The sequence below is a fragment of the Podarcis erhardii genome (assembly GCF_964252035.2).
Source record: "Podarcis erhardii genome assembly, chromosome: 7".
NCBI lineage: Eukaryota > Metazoa > Chordata > Lepidosauria > Squamata > Lacertidae > Podarcis > Podarcis erhardii.
Window position 1 is genome coordinate 75299369 of NC_138511.1, and position 23974 is coordinate 75323342.

Sequence of the window (23974 nt, forward strand, 5' to 3'; positions counted from 1 at the left end):
ACATTTCCCACCCAGGCCAGAGAACCCCGAGAACTATAGTTTTGCCCCTCGCAGAGCTATGCTTCCCAGCACTCTTTAAACTGCAGCTCCCGGGACGTTTCCTGGGGCGCGTGTGCGCTATATAGGCATGGTGTGTAAGTATGCAAGGACAGTCCACTATTGGATGCTGAGAACCGGCTCGCGCCAGCCCTGCGCTGTGATCCTTCTGTTAATCTCGCAGCAGGTTGCGCGTGGGATCGTGGAGTGGTTTGGATCCCCCAAACTCAGAATCCGGAGTTGCAAAACGCCGCACCGGTTGCAGGAATGAAGATCGCTTCCTTAGCGTTGTGCCCTCCAGCCACCTCCCTACCTACCTGAGGAGGGAGAAAGGTTGTTTTCTGCTGCTCCAGAGAAGCGGACACGGAGCAATGGCTCCAAACTACAAGAAAGAAGATTCCACCTAAACATTAGGAAGAACTTCCTGACAGTGAGAGCTGTTCGACAGTGGAATTTGCTGCCAAGGAGTGTGGTGGAGTCTCCTTCTTTGGAGGTCTTTAAGCAGAGGCTTGACAACCATATGTCAGGAGTGCTCTGATGGTGTTTCCTGCTTGGCAGGGGGTTGGACTCGATGGCCCTTGTGGTCTCTTCCAACTCTATGATTCTATGATCCAGCCTCTTCCCGGACCAGGGCAGAGCTCAGTTTGAGCCTGCAGAAACGGCGCACTTTTAACGTCTTAACAAATAAATATCACTCCCACTCGAAATTAAAAGACTCAAATTAGAAAGATACATCTGCTTCGGGGATGCATGCGCCTGATGCTCAGTAACAGGCAGGGTAAAATCCTGGGATTTCTGCATTGCTTTCTATGGGCTGTGCGCGCGAGGGCGTTTTAATAGGTTCCTGCTGTCATTCTAACACAATTCCTATCTCTACTAACGGGCCCGGCAGATGGTAAGGAGATACCCTACGTTCCCACCTTGCTGCCTCTCTTGACTGACAGGAGCGCCGGGCGAATGGCCTCTCCGTTCCCCGCCCACTTCCCTTTGATCGACAAGAGCTCTCAGCCAACTCCCGTCGCCGGTTCCTGGGACAAGAAACGGGTGCCGGTGGAGTGGAGGGGGGGAGAGAGAAAGAGAGATTAATCCCACCTCCGAGCCCCGCCTCTTGCCCGTGTGAGTGACAAGTCGACGAGTCAATGATTGCCCCTCGCAGCCGAAAGAACCCGGCTCACCTATTGGCTGAGGCTGTGGGCGGGCTCGCAGCCGGAGCGGCTCCTCCCCTTTATGGTGGTTCTTTAACAGCAGGTAGGTAGGGAGGGAGGTGGTTTTCGGTGCCCTGGAGCGGGTGGGGGAGGGGGAGGCGAGTTCGTCCACCCTCCGGCGGCGGGAAGGGAGGCCGCCTGAGGTGATTCCTGCCTCGGGGAATGGCGGCGGCGAGGGGCGGCGCCAGGGCTGGGGCTGAAGGGGGCTCCTTGGCCTTAGCGGGCTCCTTCCCTGCCCAGGGAACGGTACCCGTTTGCCCTTCAGCCGAGAGCATCTCTCCCGCCCCTTGCCAACGGCCTGTTTAGAGAAATCGGGGGGCTTCAGGCCCTTTTTAAAAAGTGCATTTTGAAATATATACATTCCTAGATCTACGACTATATAAATAATTGCAGTAAGAAACGCGTGTTTTCAAAAGGGGTTGTTGTTATTGTTGGGGTGTCCAGGGGGAGCTATACATGTGTGAAGGGAGGGTATTATTTTTTCTTTTGTTTAATTATTGACTTGTTTCTGTCCTGTATTTTGTTATGTGAACCCCCTTGAGATCTTATGATGAAGGGAGGTATATAAATCTAATTAATAATAGTGATAATAAATATTTGTTATCAATAATAATAATGTAATAAATAAACCTAATCTTAAGTGTTTAGAGGTAAAACAGGACCCCTGGCTAATCGCTGCAGCTCAGCCTTTCCGCAAGCCAGGTGAAAAGCTGGCTTTCCTAGCTTAGGTTTATTGATTTGTAAGTTTTGCTTATTATATTTCTGTCCTCCTCAAGGAAGGGTGCAGCATTTTTCAGATGCAGATCTGATTTTTCTCCTCATAGCAGTCCTTCGAGGGAGGCTAGGCTGAGAGATAGTGCTCACACCCACACCACACGTTAAAAAGCACTCTGATACAGATCTTGGGGTTTGTTCTTCAGGGAGCAAGTGGTTTCAGATGGGAAGGTCTGAACGCACAAGTGGCTTGCACCCTAATATCAGGGAGATTGCACCAGTCGCATCACAACCTTATTCTTTAAGAGTCTCCCTTACCTCACACTTCTTAAACGGAAGCAGAAAGGTGGGTGGAGACCAGATGCAAAGGCAGAGAAAACTCATTTGCCTTGAATTGTTTATGTAGAAGTAGGAATTGTGGTAGCTCTACCTTGTTGCATAGAGGCAAGCAAAGAGGCATTTGCTAAAATTCCCTTTTTTACACAACAAACAACAAAAAAATAACCACCCAGGAACTCTTTTGTACTTCCACTACATCAGGACATCTGAATTAGAATTGGAGGTGGCCTTTGGGCCATCTAGAACATTTTTTCCTGAGGAGAAAAATTGCTTTGGGGAGCGGTGGGGGTGGACACAATGCACAGCTGCTTTCTTCAAATTGGTAGAATGAACGTACACACAATACACAGCTAGTTTCTTTCTTCAAAATGGTAGAATTGGTTTCTCTTAAGCTTATCCTTTGTGGTAATAGAATTGGGAATAGAATAGGTAATTGGAGAGGGCTGTACTAGTCCAATGCCTACTGATCCCCCCCCCCCCATTTTATTGCAGAAAATTTCTGCAGCCTGAACAGATGGCTGTTCATCCTCTGATTGAAGATGTCCAGCATGGGACCCACTTTGGTTGATTGGTTCCATTATCAAGCTGTTCTTAGTAATAAAAAGTTGTTGTTGGCATCCGTCTGTCTCTAGAGACAATGGAGTGCACCTCTGGAAGTCAAATGGTTAGAAAATCACAGCACCTGCTGTGGCTGCAGAGACTGATAACTTGTTATGTGTAAGCAGCACCATAGTGACCTCCCCAGGGCGTAAGCCTGGGCAGTGTGTTGGAGGTCCTAGGCTGCTCATACGACAAGACCCACCTCACGGCCTCACTGATGTGGTCGAAAGGAAAGCAGAGCAACACATTTGGCACCTGCTTGGCTGTAGGAGTTGCCGGAAGGAGGTGTACAAGGTGCTACCCAACCGTCTTGGGGACTGCATTTCGGATTTGTGTAGGGTTTACCCCATAGACTTTTCTTCTGAAGATATCCCACAAGGCAGCAGAGGTTTAGGATCAGAGTTTTCCTTTTCCTAGATGTTTCCTTCTCATGTTGTAAAGCTCCATCTGCCCAGAATTCTCTTCTGTAACTTAGAGCCATCTAGTTACAGATAGGTAGCTGTGTTGGTCTGCCATAGTCAAAACAAAATAAAAAAATTCCTTCCAGTAGCACCTTAAAGACCAACTAAGTTAGTTCTTGGTATGAGCTTTCGTGTGCATGCACACTTCTTGTGTGTATCTGAAGAAGTGTGCATGCACATGAAAGCTCATACCAAGAACTAACTTAGTTGGTCTTTAAGGTGCTACTGGAAGGAATTTTTTTATTTTGTTTAGAGCCATCTATTTCTTCCTTCTGGGGTAGCAGGAGACAAGTGTTTTTTCTTTTGCATCACAGCCATTCAGGTATTTGAAGAGTGCCATATTGCACACACAAACACCCCACACCCTTCTCCAGGGTAAAATAGATGGTCTGTTCTTTCAACCTTTCCTCATAAGACTTTTTCATATTTCTGACTATCTTCATTGTCCTACTCTAAACCTGTTCCAATTTGTCTGCATTCTTCTTAAAGTGTGGTACCCAGAACTGGACATAGTTCTTATCTGGAGGTTTTATTAATATAGAATGAAATGGAATGCTTACTTCTAGTGACTTGGAAACAATGTTGCCTAAATCATTAGTTTACTTTTGCACTCCAGAGACACAAGGATACAGGGTTAACAAAATAAAAAGCTAAAAACAAACAGAGTTTTAAAATTAATAGTGTTTTGAAGGTTAAGATTAAAGGTGCGTTCTTCAGGTTAAAAAATGAAGAGTGTTTAGACAACTGAACAGTATCAGACTTCGGCTGGATGACCATGGGCCAGTCACTATCTTTCAGCCTAACCTACCTCACCGTGCTGTTGTGGAGTTAGAACAATGAAAATCCCTTTGTAAACTGCCCTGTATTTGGAAGAAACTTGAGAAACAAATATTTAGCCATAATTCTTATCATCACCATGTTTTTAAGCACCTGGGGAACTAGGATTTTTCCAGCATCAATTAGTGACAGCTGCATCTTCTGTTGTTTTAGCAGGTGAATAAGACTAGCTGACATTTAGTGTGAACAGATACCCTACTTTCCTGAAACTGGGTATACATACAAACCAGTGACTTTCTTACTGGATTAACCCTGGGTTGTTGTTAACCTAGCTTCCTTCCTACAGGAGAAGCAGTACTCTAATGGCATTTTCTTATGAGCTGGTGACCTGCCCTGGATTGATTCCACTCCATCTAGTATGAATGGAAAGATGTAGCTATTGTGGCTGCCCTGAGTTCAGATTCCTGGGTTTGGCGGCTGCAGAAAGCTCTGTATAAATGACACATGGAGGTGGGTCAAGCATCACCTACAAGGCGTTCCTTGCATGGAGATTGGGAACCTTGAAATCCCTTGCATTTAAATTCCCTTTCTTTGTATCTGAGTTGCCGGTGCATGGACTTCCATAGGCCAGACTTTTTGCGTCTTAACTTCCGCCAACAAAACTCTGCGATTTTCCTTGGTAACGATGAGGCGTGACAGACCACAAGAGCGGGCAGCCAGCTGGCCAGCAGAGCACATCAAGGTGCTCCTTGCCCTGTGGACCGAGGCGGCAGTCACTCACGATCTTAGTTCTCATGGGAGGAACCGTGCAGTGTATGATGGCATTTCCCAGCGCCTCGCAGAAATGGGCATTTACCGAACCGGGGACCAGTGCCGGGAGAAAATGAAAGGCTTGAAAGTGGCTTACCGGAAAGCAAAAGAAAATAACTCAGTTGGGCGACCACCCATCAAGTGTCCATTTTATGATGAGATCGACCAGATAATGACACAGTATATAAACTGCAGACCAGGCTTTCCCTCAGAAGCTGGTGAGGGGTCCAGTATCTCTGCAGACAGACAGGAAGGCATTTCTGTATCTGAGCCCTGGGGGACCCAGTCTAGCATCAGTGAGCGGTGGGGGTCTCAGGTCTCTGGGCACTGGTTGTCACAGACTGCCGCCTCTGAAAGCCAAGGGACTGATGAATTCAGCTATGCCCAGGCAGAGTCTCAGGATGCCTTCGGTGAGATCCAAGTCATCCCAGTTCAAGTGAAAGAAGAGGAATCGGAAGATGAAATATCACCTGAGCTTGGTAAGCTCCATTGTTCATTTTGCCTGGTTTAGTTCAGCAGAGCCCCTCCTGAAGGATACCTCAGGTGGGGCTGACATCTTCGATTTGAATTATTTGTTTAATTAGAGCCTTTTACTGGGTATTTATCCTCCAAGGCCTCTGTCCTGCACTTCCCTATATTCTTGTCACCCACAAATGTGTCATGTGCTTGCTTCTCCTCTGCTCTCCTGAGAAGACTTTCTAGATGCCTCTCAAGTTCTGCTGTCTTTGTCCCCTTATATTGTAATCTTTTTTGCCTGTCACAAAATTGCACTTTATTGTCTCATAATCAGACCAAAAATAGCTTAGACCTGGACTGTTGGGGCACCTGTCTGAAATGAATGTAATCTATACAAGAGATTACTATGACACCAACTAGGGTAATGAATTGCAGCACTTTCGTCCCTTTGGACTACAGGATCCTCCATTATAAATAACATGCTCTCTTTCTAGTTTGTTAGCCTTGTCCAGTTGATTCATCTTGAACTTTAAGATTGTCTCTTAAAGGTCAAGAGCTCTTAGCACCATATGTACATATGCATCCAAGTGGGTGCAAGTCATACCAATTTCATCATAATTTGTCATCTGGGTAGCTGCAGTACAGCTGTTTTTACCTACACATTACCCACAATTTCAGGGTCAGTTCCAGCAGAAACTTTTTTGCACTCATGGGGTCACATTTTAAAAAGTGATTCTGCATATGCTTACATTTTAAAATGTTACAGTGGAGTTAGTTTTTCTAAATAGATATCCTAGATCACTGCCCTTGGACTCATTCTGCAAAAGGTACATGACAATCAAATAAAAGCCAAATCATGCATTCAGAAGAAAGCATGTGATGCATTCTTCATAGAACTCTTTAGCATGTAGGTCATGGGTGTTGTGTGTCTGAATGCTCTCCCAGGTCAAAAAGCTAAAGTACTTTCCCCATAGGCGCTAACTTTCCACGTGGAGGGAAATTTGATGTAGAGGAGTACAAAAGCTTGGTTTCTTAACATGCATTCTGAAGTGATTTAATCTTGTGAGGATTGTAGTGGTTGCTTTTTTGGACGTCACTAAGGTGGAATGTATCCTGGGTATATGCACACCATTGCATTTCTCTGGATATTCATTGTGCTTTGTTGCTTTCCTTATAGATGTGGCCTCTCCTATAGTGATGGAGACCCAGCCTGCACCAAGACATCTCATATCCATGCTCGACCAACGTCCCCACCTCCGAACCCGGAAGCAAAAAGCTCAGGGAGATGGGCAGTCCAGCTTCCCAAGGGGCACTGGCCAGAAATATGGGCGTTCACATCAGCTGGAAGTGCAGAGAATGCAGAGACAGGTTGCTAGCCAAGTGGAGGAGAAGCAGAGTTTAGCAGAGTTCATCCAGCATGACAGGGAGATGCGCCGGGAGGATAGGGAGTTCCAGGCCCAGCTCTTTGAGAAGCTTTTTCAGAAGCAAACCGAGCTTGTCCAAGCACTGACTCAGCGACCTCCTGCCAGTCCTACCTCCACCGCTTGTACCAACGCTTTGCACACCTTGCAGGTGTCAACAAAGAATGGAGCAGGAACCGCTGCAGGCCCTGGCTCACAGCTACAGGCTTTGCTAGAACAGATAATGCAAGCTGATGTAGCAGGAAAGGGCTTAACCAGACTTCCTGTGAAGGAGGCACTTGGAGGAGCAGTGAAAGTGCCCCCTGAAGTGCAGTATTGGACTGCTGAAGAGATACTGAGATGGCTACTATCTCAGCAGTCTCCTGGAGACCAATGCCAAGAGGTGCTGACGGGCCTGAGGCCTCCTCCTGTTGCAGGACACATGGGGACAACAGGAAAGGGTGATAACCCAGAGGCACACCTCTCTGTTTTGAATCCATTGTGTGATTCCTACCAGAGTTCTGGACAGCAAGATAAAGGCCAACTTCATAGCAAGACCCAACAACTCTGCGGCAGCAATTGTGCTAAAGCGCTGGAAACAGACATAGACTTAGAGACACAGCGTCAGTCTTTCAGGCAGTTCCGCTACCAGGAAGCCCAGGGACCCCAAGAGGTTTACAGGTGCCTGTGGGGACTTTCCTATCAATGGCTGAGGCCAGATGTCCGTAGCAAAGAGCAGATCATGGAGCTGCTGGTTGTTGAGCAGTTTTTGAATATTTTGCCTGATGAAATCCAGACTTTGGTACGTGAATGTCAGCCAGAAAACGGCAAGGAGGCTGTGGCCCTGGCAGAGAGGTTTCAGCTTCACTTTGAGTCCAAGAGGCAAAGGGATCAGGTAAGATCATATTTCTGATTATTTCTGATTCTTGCTTGGAGCTGACCTTACACAGGTTTCTCCTTGGCCAAAGGACACTAGATAGAAACCTAAGAATTCTAGCCCTCAGCTTTTAGAAGGAAGGGACAGAGATGTGTGGCAGGGCGGGGCCAGGTTGGGGATTGAGTAGGCAGGAACAGTATTTTCTGCAAGGCACAGAAGCCTGTCTTCTGATTCCTGGAAACCATGCCTGCTGTTCCCTTGGGTTTCTTGACCTTTGGTTAACACTGTATGGCAGGGGTGCAGTACTGGATTCAGATGGTAATCTGGATCCTTATCTCTGCTTACTGGCAGACTATGTTTGCCAGGTAGACAATCGAATCACACAGCACTTCCAAGCCCCGACAATCCAAGCAAATTGTTGGTGCTTGAGGAGCCTTGAGTGCATTGCTTCCCAAGCACTGACAATCAGCTGATAGTCTGTGGTGTTTGGAAAGCAGGCATCACCAACCAGCTGAATGTAAAGCGCCTTTCATCCAAGCCTTGCCTTTATCTATTTCCCACTTCACATCATCTTGAGTGTTGCTTGCCCAAAAAGGGAAAGGCAGATCTGGCCTGCTGTGTGACAATTCAAACTTTTTCTAGACAACCAGGATGGCAGAGTTGGCTTTTTAGAAACAACAGACATTTCATTAGTACATAACATCAGATTCTTAGCAACACATCCATGTAAGTAGGATACACTCAGTCTTGTTAGGACTTGGATGTATATAGTAGGATTCAGTCTTTAAGGAACATTTAGAATGAGTTGGCTCTCCAGTAACAAACAGCAAGTTCAAATCATCCATGGTTCACAGATAACGGGGACCAACACTGACATCTTTGGTGAAACTAAAGGGCCTTTTAACTTGAGCAGAAGGTGAATTCAGATGTGGCATTCTTACTGTTTCAGGCACGGGTGATATCCGATGACATGGTAGCAGATTCCCCCCAAGAAGAATTGGATGAGGTTCGGAGACCATCTTGCATCAAAGACAGTCAAGAGAACCCTAGGAAAGTTGGTAAGGAATGCCTTCCTAGATTGCATTAGGCCGTAGAACACCACCCTTACTTTTCCAGGTTCATGGGATTACTTGTTGAGGAAATGCCTGACATCATTTCTCCCTCACCTGCCACTCCTCGTAGTAATTACATCTATTTATTGGCAGTAAACCTGCTCCTGCTTTCGTCTGCTTAATGTAAGGGCTCTAAAATAAAATTTACTCTGAATTCTACCACTTTCTCCTTTGAGCTCTTCATGCTACAAGAGACTACACTATGCTGCCTTCTCAGGGGCCAGAGAGTATAGTAGACTCTGGACAGATAAGTTTGGCCAATTATTTATGTTTAGGACAGCAGAAGTGGTTTTGCGTGGAATTTGCAACCCTTCCATATTTCCCTCTTCACACTGGGATGATTGGAACTACTGCTAAATACAGGATCATGGTTGTAAGGACGCTTTGATTGGTAATTATTTTTCCCTTTAATTTTTTTTAAATTAATTTTTGTAGAGTTGGATGGGACTAACATCTAGTGAGTCAAATCCTGCACTGCTAAACAAGAGCATTAATACAATTCAGCCCACACCTACATGTCTTCTGTCAACAAACAAAATAGCAGATGAAATCACAGGATCTACCAAAACAATGAAAATGGTATTAAAGGGATTTATAAATTGCCATACCTGCAAGTAATATGAACATACTCTGGTTTCTCTTCAGATCATATAAATCTTTCACCTATGCAAATATAAGTTGTAACTACAGTTGTATGATAATTATAACAATTTCTCAAAATGCCTCAAATTACTATGATGAGATCTCCAGGACTGTGTCCTGTTTCATGCTTCAAAATTATGTTCACTAACCAATCTGATCTTCAGGGGAAAAGATCCTGTCAGTCAGATTTTTAACACGAAGAAAAACTATCTTCCAAGTTGCCTTAAGGGAATTTTTATTCAGACTCGTTGAAAGGGTGGCAGGGGTATGTTTCTTTGTTTACATGGGGTGGAAAAGGTATGCCACACTTCAAAGGATAAAATACATTACTATGCAGAGTGTGAGTTCTCTTTAGGATATTGTGATCTATTAAGTGTCCTTATTGAGTGGGCCTTGAGAATACACTTTTTCTCAATCTCCATTCATCATCTATTATATGGAAATAACAGTAACCCACCTCAGGGTTTTTGTGGTAGAGGAAGACTGCCAAGCATCTTTTGCATTCAGAGGACTGCATTCATGATTATTCATGGCCCTTCCTGATGATTTGTATCATAAGAAACCTGTTAAATAAGGAAACCTGATACTCTAGGGGTGAGTGGAGCCCTGTGGCATCAGTGGGCCTGGAACCCAGATCTTCTGATTCCCAGCCTAGGGCTTTAACCACAAGCCCATCTGTTATTTTTCTATCTTGGCAGGTCTCTCAAGATAAACTTATTCTCCACCTTCAGGTACAGAAGCACACCTTCGGCTGAGGAAGAGACCAAAGTCAGGTCCAAGGGAACGGACTGTGGCCACAGAAGATGGAGAACATGGAGAGGCAGCAACAAAGCAAAGGAAGCTGAATGATAACGCAGAGGAGACATCTGAGGCTGGGGAGAAAGCTAAGCAAATGCCAACCCCTGCACCAGGAAAGCAAGCCGGGAAAGCGAAAGGGCGGGGAAGATCTGTTTCCGGGTGCAATGTTGCTGTGGCTGTAAAGAGTCTGGTTGAGGGGGAAGCTAAGATGGAGGGCAGTGGTAGGGTTTCAGAGGCTCTGAACGGGGTGCTGTCTTCTAATTCATCATGTGAGCAGAAAGCAACAGCTGGCCTTGGGCCATCTCAACTGGTCTTTGACAAGGATGGCAATGCGTCCTGCCCCCAAGGAGGGAATGATGGTCACGTATCTCCTGAGGCAGATAGACCTTCACTCAGTGACAGCATTGAGATGTTGCTGCACTCTCCCTGGAGTGGAAATGGCAGTGGCGACACCACCCACGATGGGCCCCCAGGCTCCAGAATGCTACCTCCATGTGCCAGTTGCACCGTATTGAAGGCTGAGCTGGACACTGTGCGTGAGGAGCTCCGACTAACCCAAGGTAACTGTTGGCATGAGCAGACAGTGGCTGTTCCATTGTGGTGCCATGGGTTGCCTTTCGGACCCTCAGGCACCTATATTGTGACTGCATGGAATTGGTGGGTTCCGTATAATGCCCGCTCTTGGGAATGCCAGTGAAAACAAGACTCACACATAGCAAGTCCCACTGCCTCCTTCCATCATAATGTCCAGGAGCACCTGCCATGTGAACAACGCGTTGATGCTGAGTGATGTAGCAGATGCTTCTAGATGCTATGGCATGAAGTGGGAGAACCCCCATGGTGGCATACTCCAGTGGGGTATGTGGTATTGTCTTTATTATTACTGTGTTACTGTATTTTGCTTTCATCTGTTGCAAACTGCCCTGTGAGCTTTGGATGAAGGGTGGCATATAAATTTAATAAATCGGCATAATCCACACATCACTTTGCACATTTAACACAGAGCGTGTATTAGATATAGTATATGTAAATTTAAATTTAATTAAATAAAAACGGCACAGCTTGTCAAGTGAACACAAGCAAAGAAGAGATGATATCACGGTATGATGATCTAGAAAAAGCTTTGCAGAAGTGGGTTTTGAGCATGGATTTAAAGCAGGGGAGGCAAGTGGTGAGTAGACAGTGATTATTCCAGACACAGAGAGTGGCACGATAACAGGCAGAAGGGGAGAGGTGAACAATAGCAGATAAAAGGAGAGATAAAAGTTAGAATGATAACAGATGAGAGATAGAAGTTGGGAGTGAAGAACTTTATCCAGTGGTACCTCGGGTTAAGTACTTACGGTAATTTGTTCCGGAGGTCCGTACTTAACCTGAAACTGTTCTTAACCTGAAGCACCAGTTTAGCTAATGGGGCCTCCTGCTGCTGCCGCACCGCCGGAGCACAATTTCTGTTCTCATCCTGAAGCAAAGTTCTTAACCTGAAGCATTATTTCTGGGTTAGCGGAGTCTGTAACCTGAAGCGTATGTAACCTGAAGCGTATGTAACCCGAGGTACTACTGTACTTAATGATTTGCACTCTAGGGTTTTAAAGCTAGTGCAGCAATAAAAAGTGAAGGGTCTGAGGTGTGTATTATAAAACTTCAAAAAAGAAAGAAAGAGATTATTGACTAATGAAAGATGGCAGAAAGGAATGTTTTGGGGGTGGCCAACCTGTGCCCCAGCCAGCACAATCAATGGTCAGTGTATGTGGGAGCTGTAATCCCAACATCATCTGCAGGACCACAGATTAACTACCACTGTTCTAATAAGAATTGTTGGCAATGCTGCCTGGAAGTCGTACTGACTGCTCCATCAATGAGGGTTGTTATATTTATTTTTTCATTTGTACAGCTTCCACGCTATATGGGTTGAGTGGTACCTCTTTACAAGACTTATCAGAGGCTCTTGGCACTATTGTTCACATCCTCAGCAACAGGAAGCCACTGTCAGCAACAAACACATCCCAGAATGTTGCCGAAATTCCCAGCAGGCCAGTATGGCGAGAGAGAAATGTAAGTCTCCTCTCTTTGCTATTCATGTTTAAAAGCAAACTGTTATTTCCATGTTTTCTACCTCTCATTTTTTCCTTTTCAGCAACAAACACTTGTTATCATCCCTCTCTCCATACTGATAAGTTTGAATAATTCGTAAAATGTAGGCAATCTAGCCTGAAGAGGGCTTACTGGTTCCCTTTTCTCTTGGTCTAGATCAGAGTTGGGATCAGGCCTGCGAGTCTTGTTAGATTAAAGTTATAAACTCAACCAGAAAAGCAGCCGCTCCCTGGAGGGTCCCCCCCCCACCAGCTTAGTCCTCCAAAGCCTGGGAAAAGTGTACCTGGCTGCCCCACCCTGTTCTGCACTGGCCTGGTTGGGATACCTGTGGCCTTCCAGCTGTTGGATTCCCATCACCCCACCCAACATGGCCTGTGATAAGGGATGGTGGGAGCTATGGCCCAATAACATCTAGAGGTCACCAGGTTTCTCATCCCTGCTCCAATACAGTGCCCTCATAGGATTGCTTGGTCTGCTCAAACTGGGTGGCTTCATTGGAGCTTGGGGAAGGCAACCAGTGTGGGAGCAGACCAGGCCAAAGTTCCATTCCAGAAGTAATTATCCAGGTACCAGATGAAAAAGACAGCCGTCAGGACTCTGAAGTCTTCTTTTAACAGTTTGGTTTCCTCTTGTTTCTTATTGAAAAGTTAAAGCAAATTTCTGAATATCTGGTATTGGATACTTTTGGGAGATGGAGGACAGATTGAAGCAGTTGAGGAATGTTGAAAGTGACATTGGCTTCTGGAAAATCTTTAAACCATTTCTACTGTTAGTTTCTGTGGTAAGTTTTCATTTCCTGAACGTAATATATATAAAACGTTTAATTGGATACTAACTTTGCTCTCTCCTCAGCATTTCTGAAACATAAGCTGAGCATCAAGAAATTCAGCAGCAATATTGACGTTAGGATGAGGACCTGAATTAAAAGGAAAAAGCTCCTTCAGCTCTTGATTGTCTGAGACAACCAATCTTGCTACATTCATTCTCTTTTGTCCCTGACCCCCACCCTTAGCATATCATGCAAGTTGCTCAGACTGCAGCAGGCTCTAGAGTTGAAGCTCTTTGCCTACTGTGGTGCAAATGTTGACTGTCATTACTGTCCTTCTAATGTTACTCTAGGATTTGTTTGTTTTTATACTGTAGTACCTGTTTCTTTCCTGCTTAGCTCTAAATAAAGCAACTGGGAACGTTTTTGTATATTGTCTGTGGGCACTAAATAGCATGGGTGTTGAGCCAATTGGCAGAGATTCCTGTTCAGGCCTTAAGTCAGAAGTACCTGAATCAAAGGTGCACACAGCCTCCAGAGGGAACACTGTACTAGGCAAAGGCTGTGAAATGGTCTAGTTTAGTCTTTATGTTTAGTCAATTTTTCATACCTTGAAAGTTAAAAAAAGAACCATGGACTCTGGTTCTTACCATAGTGCTTGAAGGTATGAGCAAAAAAAGGCAGGTGTGGAGAGAGGAGGAGAGATGATGTGAACTAATACCCATATTTACCGTAATTTCATGGTGGTGATGGATAGTTTCTTATGCTGTATTTTACGGGTGGGGGGAGAGAGAATTGACCCACGGGCAACATCTCAGTGCCTTAAGCACACCTTCATTATCTGAACTGATGTAGCTGTCTTATGCAAAGTTGGACTACTGGTCTTTCTAGCTGATGGGATTGCTTTGGGGTAAGAGTCTTTCCCAACCCTGCGACTTGCAATTCATTGAGTTATGGTGTGGAGCAGGAATTGAACCTGGGACTCCTCCAGAAAAGGTATAAATAAGCGACAGCTGCAGATAATTGAATTGGAGCATTTATTTTGTGGGTAACCAAAGAGAGTTACCATAATTTCATAATCTACAAGGAGCATCAATTAATACATGAGTTTAAAATTAATAAAATAGGACATTAGACCTACCATGAAGGTTCCTTTTCTGCAGGGAATGGAGGGGATCCTTGCATGGGTTGTCCCTCTCACTCACTCTACTAACCAGGAATATGCAAATTAGAGCTGTTCTTACCTTACAACAGGAGAGCGACCTCTCCAGTTGAAGGTATCCAAGCTCAAGCCTATAGAGATCAAATGGTCAAAAAACAACTGATCCAGAGAACAGAATTGAGAAAACTAAAAAAATAATGAGCTGATTAGAGAGAAAACAAACAAAAAAAGACAACAGGAAAAAAGCAATAAGCTTGCAGTGGAGATCAAACTTAAATCTCTTAGGGTGGGCAAGTTCCCCTTCATTCCCTGCAGAAAATGAACCTTCTTGGTAGGTCCAATGTCACATTTTCCTGCAGTGAGGAGGGGAACCTTGAATGGGATATGCCAAAGCTTAGCTGACATGGGGGATCAAGATGTGGGGCTGCCATTTTACTGAGAAACTAACTGTTCTAATACCCTCCTACTGAAGGATTTATTGGCAGAAGCATACATGTCCAACTTGTAACGTTTAGAAGCTGCCATGCAGTTTCTCCTAGCTGCAGCTAGTGCACAATGCTACAGTACAATTGCTGGGGAAAAAAGGCCTAGTCCCATGTTCAGAGATCTACACTGGTTGCCGATTTGCTACTGGGCCAAGTTCAGAATGTTGCTATTAGCATATAAAGCCCTTAACAATTTTGGACCAGTTTACCTACAAGATCGCCTTATCCCACGTGCCCACTTGACCACTTCGATTGGTGGAATTGGCACTACTGTAGGTGCTACATAATACCCATCCCGCAATTGTAAGAATCATTTAGTGTGGCAGCACCTGCACTTTGAAACTCCCTGCCTATTGAGATCAAGCGAGTGCCTTCACTGTCCACTTTTGGGCCTGCAAATATATATATATATATCCTGTGTAGACAAGCCTACCTAGATGCTTAGAAAGCTGAGATAATTTTAATGTTTTAGTATTTTAACTTTCGATTTTTTCTCGATTTTACTGGTTTGCCTTTTTGCAAACCCCTTTCGAGGGTTGTTGCTTCTTAAAAAAGAACCAAGCGGTGTACAAATTTTGGGAAATAAATTAATGGAAGTACTGCAGAGGCCTTCAAGCTGCTGGGGTTGTGAGAGTGTTGAGGTGGGGGGGACACGCTTCTCTAAAAGACAGCTTGCCTACCGCACTGACTTCCCTTGTACAACACCAGCTACGTGGGAGCGCCGTGGTGGGTGGGGCTGAGAATTACAAATCAGCGTCATTTCCGGGGAAGAGGAAAAAACCGTATAAACGGAAATGCCGCTCTACCCTCCGAATCTCCATGATGCCCTGCCCTCTTTCTTTGTCTTTGGCAGCCCCAAGAACCACCAAAGTACGTATTGCCCAGTTGTGGGTTCTGGAGCTTTCCCCGCCTTCCTGTCCACGTCATGGATCACGTCACGCTTTTTTTTAAATGGCCAAAAGCCTGTTGTTTTTACCAGTCGAAGTAAAGCCTGAATGTTCTTCACAAGTGTGTAGCTCTATGGCCCTTTCCCCCGTTCGGCTTCTTGGCGTAGAAAGCGTCAGTCGCGATTGGCTGTTTCTTGCTTTCTCTCTCCCGGAAGTATCTGGGGAACTTCCGGAGGCGGGACCAGAGTGTTGGAAGGAGGCCTCGGCTGGGTGAAGGTACGCGCAGCTGCCCAGATCAAAACAAAAGGGATGCCGGGGGGGGGGGGGGCAGTTGGCACCGGTTTCTTCCTTTCATTCCCTTTGAACCTTTCCTTTTCTGGTTGCTAAAGGAACAGGGGTGGGTAAATCCGAATTAGGCTCTTCTCCTGAGGCGGAGTGAATCCGAATCGAGCAGTCCTCACCGGAGCGACGCTTCAATAAGTTTGGGCGCCTGCGGCCCGTCGTGCAAAACCTCCGTGGGCTCCCAATCGAGAAAGGGAACGGAAACCGCGTCGGGTTTTTTTTGCTTTTATTTTCCCCAATTTTTTCATGCGCGATGACGGAATCGGTTTCCTGTCTAGGTTTGGAGCGCTTCAGAATGCCGCTCTTCTGAACACGCGTGTGCTTGTGTGTGTGTGTGTGATTTTAATCCTGCAACCCTAAACTTCGTAGCTGAGGAGCAAACTTCCTTGACATCAGTGGAACACCTGGCTTCCGTTGTGCGTAAAAGGCGCAGGGAGGAAAGGCGCAGGCAGTTCTTTGTAACCCCCGTGAGGAAAAGCAGGGCAGGCAATGGCGCTCATTCTCTATTTATATGCAGGGCCTTAAGTCACATTAAAAGCTGAAATAGCAAGTGCATTTACTTGGGAATAAGCCCTGCTGGAAGACTATTAAGGAAACTTACCTAGGCTGTAATGTTTTGTGCAAATGGCTTCAGAAGATGGGGTATTTTATCCATTCTATTGAATTTGCAAGAATTTTCATCTTCCGATAGGATGGACAGAATAAATTAGGGGGGAATCCAGGATCTTAATGTTGGAATGATTTTGCTGTATAATGGGATCTCACACACACTGATTAGGTCACATTATTGAAACGGGGAGGAAATTCAGATCTACTTGTTAAGGGCCTGCTTTCCCCATTTGAGAGCGTGCTGGAGCAGGATCTAGCCCATAGCACAGAACTGTTTGCCCTTCAGAGGATTGAGCAGAGATCTTTCCATCACCTGCTGCCTAATCCTTTCCATCTATAGGGGTGCTTGGAGTTGAACTTGGGAGCATCTTCATGCACACTGAGTTCTGGTACTTCTCCCATCTCCCCAATTTAGCCATTTCAGGGAAGCTCTCCCTTTCCACTCATGTGTGAGTAATCAGATCTTACTTTGTTTTATTTTCTCACATGAATCAAACTGGCCAGAACTGGCCATGTGTTGGAACTAATATACAGGCAGAATGACCATATAAGGAACCTCAGGACCAGGGCCTTATGCAGCCCTCCAGGAATCAGTCTGCTCCTCCCAGCCATACATTCCACTGGCCTTCACACCCTCCTTGAATGTTTTTGTCTGCATGGAATGTGTCTTTGAATTCTGAAAATGACTCTTGCTTGCTTGGATGGAGGACAGAAAGGGATGTGTGTAGAAATTAGCCTACTATAGAAAGGTGGCATTTACACTGGTTGCTTGGCCCACTTTTGCCTCTGGTGCCCACTCACCAGAGTGGGACATGTGGCCTTCAAGCTGAAAAAGGTTCTCCATCCTTGCATTAAGTCATACTCTTAAGTAATGCCATTGGAATCAATGAATTTGACTAACTTTAAGTCCCTTGATTTCAGAATCTGTCTTATTCAGATGCTGAAGCACAGCCTGAATATCAATTGTCTGTATTGCTCTCTCTCTCTCTTCCTGCACCCCTTGCCCTTTGCAGAGTTTTCTTGAAGCAAAGAAAAAGCAGCACCTACCAGGTACTCTGTTCACGAAACATCCTAGCATAGCTGCTGGGTTGGCAAACAGCCTTGTTGTGGAAAATGGCCACCAAGGTGAATGAGCAGAGCCTAGATGCATCCTGCAGTGACCATGCAAAGGAGAGGGATCCAGGTAGCACCAACATGGCTGAGCATCAGGAATTGGATAGAGGCGAGGCCAAAGCAGCTGGTGAGTGTTCAGGAGGAGGAGCTGAACATTCGGAGATGACGCAGCAGCCTACGGATCAGCGTCAAGCCCCAAGACTGCAGGTAAAACAAGAAGAGAAACCAAAAACTGAAAAATCCTTGGTGCCCCCTGCTGCAGAGGCTTCTGTGTCAGTTCCAGTGCTGCCCTTGGGAGAAGGGAAAGGGGCAAAGCGGATGATGGAGGATGATGATGGTGATGCTGACATCTTTAAAGAAATGCCGGATGTCTGCCAAGAGGCCAGAGAGCCAGGAAGGGCCATGCTCCTGCCAGATCTCTTTGGGGAGGCTCAGCAGGCTCATAGCAGTCTGGCTGCTGGCCGGGCTGGAGGATGTGCCAAGGTGGAGCAAGCCATCCCATGCCTGCCGAACGTGGGCTCCGAGAACCAGCGCAAACGCTTCCGGGGTTTTGCCTACAAAGAGACTGAAGGGCCCCAAGTGGCCTATGAGCGACTCCAGGAACTGCTGTTCCAGTGGTTGAAACCAGAGGCCCGCAGCAAGGAGGAGATAGTGGAGCAGTTGGTGCTCGAGCAGTTCCTGAACCTCCTCCCAGAGGATGTCCAGCGCTGGGTTCGGGAACGTCACCCTGAAAATGGGGATGAGGCTGTAGCCCTGGCAGAAGACTACCAGTTTCTGCACCCTGAGCCTGGGAGACGGCCCTACCCAGAAAGGGCAAGGCAACGGTCTTCAGCAAGGAGTTGGCTCCGCTGAAGTCACTGAATCAGACAAGCAGGACTGGTTATTGGTAGGTAGCAGGAAGCGACCATTATTAATTCAGTACGTTGCTTAAGTTTTCTTTGGGGTCTGTTAGTAGTAACATTGCAGTGCACCTGCATTAGATGGGTTCTAGGCAACTCCTTTGACCTGCATGTGTGCTGAATTCTCCCCAGCACTTCACAGGATGGTAAAGAGCCAAGCTGTTAAGAGCCATTGTGGGTACTCTCTATTTATTGCTTCTGGCAGTGATGATCTGATGAAATGTTTAAAACTAGATTTTAGAAGGACTGTGCATGTGACTTTGAGATGCACAGGAATTTTGACTGACAAAGCGGGAAGTAAATACCTAGGGACTACTAGAAAGCCCTTATCGCTTATTACACAGTGAAAGTAGCCAAGGAAACACAGGTATCTTTTGAAGTTACATGCTGCAGAGGCAACCCACTTTTTAAGATGGAAAATGTGAACAACTGTGTGCACAGGTTTAACTGACTTGTGAGTGTATAACTTCACTGACTTTCAGCCACAAGAGTAGCCATTGAATCTTTAACTGGGCTTCCCATGTATGGTGGTCATAGGCTAAGAAAATATGGTTGTCTATGAAGAACAAACCAAGACAGCTGTCCTCCGTGTGCTGATGTTTTGAGATCCACATGGTATCCTAGTTCTTTTTCTTAATGCAGATACAAATACACTGGTTATCAGCATTGTTATACCTGAAAGCATTAAAATAACCGTGCCAAAGGCTGGAGGGAGGGAATTGGCAGCTGGAAAACAGATTTTGGGAGATATCATCAGAGCCTGTTGTTGGCTGGTCTTGTGGTATATATACGTTTTAGAATTGGGGGGCGGGGGGGATTACCTGATGACAGTGTGTCACAATGGATGGAGCAGCCATCTTCCCAGATAGTGCCCTCCAGATGTTTCTGGACTACCACTCCCATCACCCGAGGCCATTGGCCATCCTGGTTGGGGCTGAGGGGAGCTGGAGTCTCCACAACATCTGGATGGCTAAAGGTTGGGGACGGCCAGGTTTAGAGTGTTAGATTAGGGCCAGGGAGGCCCAGGTTCAATTCAGCGATGAAGCTCTCTAGGTAACTTGTGCCAGGCACTATCATCATAACCTATCTTATAGGGTTCTTAGGATAAAACAGGCAGGGTGGAGTGGAGAAACTCATGGATGCTACCCTGACTTAATTGAAGAAAGGGCAATAAATAAATAAATTTTGGTCCAAAGAGGCATTAGTCTGGTTTGCACATCACATTAAATTCACACCAGCTCATTCACATTAAACCACAGTTTTTGCCTGTGGTTTAGTGTGACGTGAACCAGGCCATTGTAAAAAAAAGTCTAGTCTGCTGCCTTGTTGCTTTGTACTTAATGTGTTACTCTTAGGCTAGTGTATTTATTCACGTAAGTAATAGATAGATGATACCTATAATTAAGGATTAGGCTGTCCATCTCAGGTGCCAGGATTAGGAATATCTTCAAAGGACAGTATATGGTCAGCTACAGAGTATCATGGTTTTCTGTTCACACCATTTCATCTGGCTGCTTTGAACATCTGAATGTATTTGGTCAGCTCTACATTTCTGGAATTGTTTACCATTTCTGATGAGCCCTTGGTTTTCCTTACAGACTGAGAGAATCAAAGACCTAGTTATCTACCAAGCCGAGCGGGGGAAACCTAAATGAGCCAGAGGAACTCAGAAATCACAGTGCAGTTGCCGAGCATGAAAAGACCTTTACACAGCCTTTCCCTGCACGGAGACCATTAACTGGAGCAGAACCCTTCACATCATCTGACTTTTTTTGTGTGTATACATAACGGGGAGAAGAAGGGGAATTTCAAAATCTTGCTTGGTCCTTTTTGCAGCTTAAAGAATGCCCTCTGTCCACTAATGCCCTAGGAATAAGTTGGAGAAAGGACAAAGCATGAAGGGAACTTGAGAGCTTTTCAAAAGGGAAGGGGGTGGGCATGACTTTGGAATGTATGTACATATGAGCATTCTGATAGGATGCAGAAGGGAAGAGTTGTGTGATGAAAATGATACCTGCCAGTCTGCCTCAGGTTGGTCTAAGGCATCTGAGTCACCTTTTCCGCATCTCTGCCCCCACTCCTCAAACAGTCTCCCATGCCCTCCTCCCATCAGTTTATGATTGGCAAGATAATGTTTTACCCTGATTCCCCTCCTTGCTTTGTGTTTGTAGGGGTGCCTCTTAATTTGGAGAGATGGCCTGCCCTGCTCATCCTGTTAGAATTTGTGTGGGAAATCTTGAAAAGTCACTTTGTACCACTCCCAAGACATTTTGTGTGGCAGGGCAGACTTTGAACACCTTTGAGGAATTCAGGGCTTCTGCCACAGGCATATCTCCTCACTATACCCAATATCCCTATAAACTGAAGTGAACTCTGTATGTTGCAGGTACAAGGCAGTTGTTGCTGTCAAACACTTCCACATCATGCAAGCCCTGCTGTTGCCAATGTAGTTTGCCTTGATCGTGTGGTGAGTCCCCATGTCATTGCTCTACCTTCCTCAGAGCTGTTGGCATGGAGATTTGCCATGCAGTCTGGCAGACCTACATGGGATTCTCATGTTGTGGTATCCCTGAGGAGTCTATCCACTCAAAAGCATTTTGAACAAGCCACCATGCAGCAACCTTAAATTAAGCTTAAGAGAGAGCTTGTGTTACTGGTCAAAAAGGCAGACATGGGCTCCAAGGTCCACCATAATGACTGGCCTCATAACCCACAGAATTCTCCCTCCTTGCTTGTAACTATCTTTCAGTAGTTTGTCAATGGATTTGGAGCCTGCAGTACTTATCTGTGAGCCAAAGTAGTCACGATTTGATGAACCAGCTGTTTGCTGGATATCAAGCATTCTTCAGTGCTTCAAGCTGGGCTTTGTTTCTGCAACATTTTTGAGGCATGGAATGGAAAGGGAAGGGAAGGGTCTTTTCTGCAGCTCCCCCCAGGTTTGTATTAGTGTGTTGAAATGGGAGCAAAGTGTTTTCTTGCTTGTAGAAACTAGGTTTTTGATACTGGTCCTGATGTGATGTAGCTTCTGCTTTCGCCTTGTATCAGGTGAACTTTAGCCCTGCTTTCATTTGTGTAAATTTCTGGTGTGTGTGTATGTCCGTGGATGAGCACATGTAATAAAGGATCTTTCCCCCACAGTGGTCTGGAGTTACCATCTGCTTCAGAATTCCTATTTTGAGCTCTTCCCAGTCACTTCACCATATTCAGAGAATAGGGGATTTGAGTAGTCTTGAATGCTAGAGGCTACTTAATCCTGTCCAACATTGAACACCCTCCAAATAACAACTTGTGCTCGAGATGCTGATGTATGCAGCCACAGAGGAAATTATAGCCCTTGATAAACCTGGATTTACCTGGACTTTAGAAAACCTGTTTCAACTAGTTGCTGCTGCTACAGTTCTCAAAAGCAAATTCCATCAGTTAATTACAGATTTTATGAGAAGGTACAACTTTTGGCTGTCCTAAATCTGCTTTTGAACAAGCACTTTTAAGTCCCATCAATTTCAGTGGGAATGTTATCTGTCAGCACATTCCATTCTGTGGAACTAGAAGTGCTTAATATTGGCTTGATCTTGCACAATGTGATTCATATAACCATTCATTTAAATCTCTCATAAAAATCTGCTAAATAATTCGGAAATTTGTCCGATCTCTGCATTTGGACACCTCTGAAGATGAAAACCACCTTTTTCGTGGTGGTTCCTGAGATCAAGGAGCAGGTTTTCATCTATGGATAGAGTTGGATGCCATTTTGAATCAAGATAGTGGACTGAAAGTGCAGGTTTTGGTTTCTTAGAAACCAAACTCCACGTTATCGGCTTTCCAACTGCACACACACAAAAACCTTCCATATTTTGTGTCCAACCACACGCTAAAAAGGTTGCAGGCTCAATCCCCGTATGGGACAGCTGCATATTCTCGCGTTGCAGGGAGTTGGACTAGATGATCCTTGGGGTCCCTTCCAACCCTTATGATTCTAAAAAACACCACACCTTCCTGCACAGACTGAAATTAGGCTTGAAAGAAGCCCTGTTGTAGCCAACCTAATGGGTCGTGGGGGCAAACAGGTCTCAACTATTTCTCTGGTATGCAAGAGTGCCCATGGATCCGAAACAAGCTGGTCGCCTCTGATCTACACAAAAAGATAAAGCACATTCCAATTGAGGCAATGTTTCCAAACCATTAAAACTTTAAAAACTCTTCCCATAAGTTGAGATTCCCCAAAGGTTTTTCTAAAGAATTAGAGCAGGACTAATTGATACATGTGTTTTGCTTCTGCCAGCTGCAGCTTGCTCCCTTGCCACTGCAGCTGTTTCACCAACCAGCTATTTCCTCCCTCTGTTTCTCTTTCTGTCCCACCCCATGGAATTGGCTTGTGATTACTTATTTCTCCTTTTGGCTGCTGCCACCTGAGAGATCATTTCATCCCCCCCCCCCCCCCGTTTCTAATTGTAGACCAAGGAGGTGTGTTTTTTCATTAGCATCCTGGGATTTAGCCTTTTCAGGCACCTGGTGTGTTACAGTCTCACAGAGATGCTTCAGATTACAGAGGAACAGGAAGAGTGCCGCTTAATTAGCCACCCCTTAGAGAGCTGCTAGCAGGCACAAATAATTTCAATTTTTAAAGGTATTTGTTTTTATGGCACTAGGAAGTTAAATTTGTCGAATCGATTTTTGCTGGCGTTAAGTAGACAGGACTTCTGAGTAACACAAAACTCTGCAGGACATTGTTAACTCACCTAATATGGCAGTCCTTGAGTGACAGGACTTCATAGGGAAGCTGCAATGTGAGTCTATTAAATTGCAATACGTCAAAAGGCTCTATTGAGGATCGAATCAAAGCAATGGATTTTTAAATCACACTACATGTGTTAATTGAGAAGAAATACCATGCTAAAACATGTTAGGCTAAGGGTGCTGAACCTTTTTCTCAGACTTGAGGGCCACGCTCCCACCTAAGCAACCTTCCAGGGGCCATAGGCTAGTAATGGGTGGGGTGCCAAGGCAAAAGTGGGCATAAATTCTATCTCCTTATAGAAGCCTGGTTTCTACACACACTCCTTTCTATTCTCCATGGAGGCAGGCAAGAATCATTATAAGCAGCCATATTCCAGTCAGGCAAGGAGGATACGAAGTTGGGGCTGCTGAGGGGTGTGCCTGGGGAGAGTCCCATGAGCCAGATAGAGGGCTCGAGGGCCACACTTGATTTAGGCCAATGCAGGCTAAATAGTGCCTTAACTGACAAAAATCACACGGGCACACAAAATCCCTAGGAGTTAAGGTCAAGTCCTTCTAGCACCAGCCAAAGACATTTTGCTGCCTGAGGCAGCCTGACACAGAGCAGCAACTTGACCAACCACCAGCAAGTCACAGTACCCATAAGAACCCAA

At 45.5% G+C, this 23974-nt stretch overlaps 2 protein-coding genes across 5 annotated transcripts; both read left to right on the plus strand.

Annotated features, from left to right (window-relative positions):
• Positions 1-1155: 1155 nt before the first annotated feature.
• LOC309345615 (uncharacterized protein) lies at positions 1156-13512 on the plus strand. Of its 2 annotated transcripts, XM_081868815.1 has the most exons (7): positions 1203-1284; positions 4479-5421; positions 6576-7693; positions 8625-8733; positions 10161-10787; positions 12122-12282; positions 13174-13512. In XM_081868815.1, exons 2-7 carry the CDS (start codon positions 4818-4820, stop codon positions 13180-13182), a joined length of 2628 nt encoding a protein of 875 aa, XP_081724941.1. In that variant the 5' UTR covers positions 1203-1284; positions 4479-4817; the 3' UTR covers positions 13183-13512. The 2 variants fall into 2 exon arrangements, with proteins under 2 accessions (XP_081724942.1, XP_081724941.1); XM_081868816.1 differs by lacking the exon at positions 4479-5421 and having other exon boundaries at positions 1156-1284.
• A 2233-nt stretch (positions 13513-15745) lies between these two features.
• On the plus strand, positions 15746-21719 carry LOC309347658 (uncharacterized protein). Of its 3 annotated transcripts, none has more exons than XM_081872372.1 (3): positions 15746-15897; positions 17586-18571; positions 20183-21719. In XM_081872372.1, exon 2 carries the CDS (start codon positions 17686-17688, stop codon positions 18535-18537), a length of 852 nt encoding a protein of 283 aa, XP_081728498.1. In that variant the 5' UTR covers positions 15746-15897; positions 17586-17685; the 3' UTR covers positions 18538-18571; positions 20183-21719. The 3 variants fall into 3 exon arrangements, with proteins under 3 accessions (XP_081728498.1, XP_081728499.1, XP_081728500.1); XM_081872373.1 differs by lacking the exon at positions 15746-15897 and adding an exon at positions 15994-16018; XM_081872374.1 differs by lacking the exon at positions 15746-15897 and adding an exon at positions 16217-16241.
• Positions 21720-23974: the final 2255 nt, after the last annotated feature.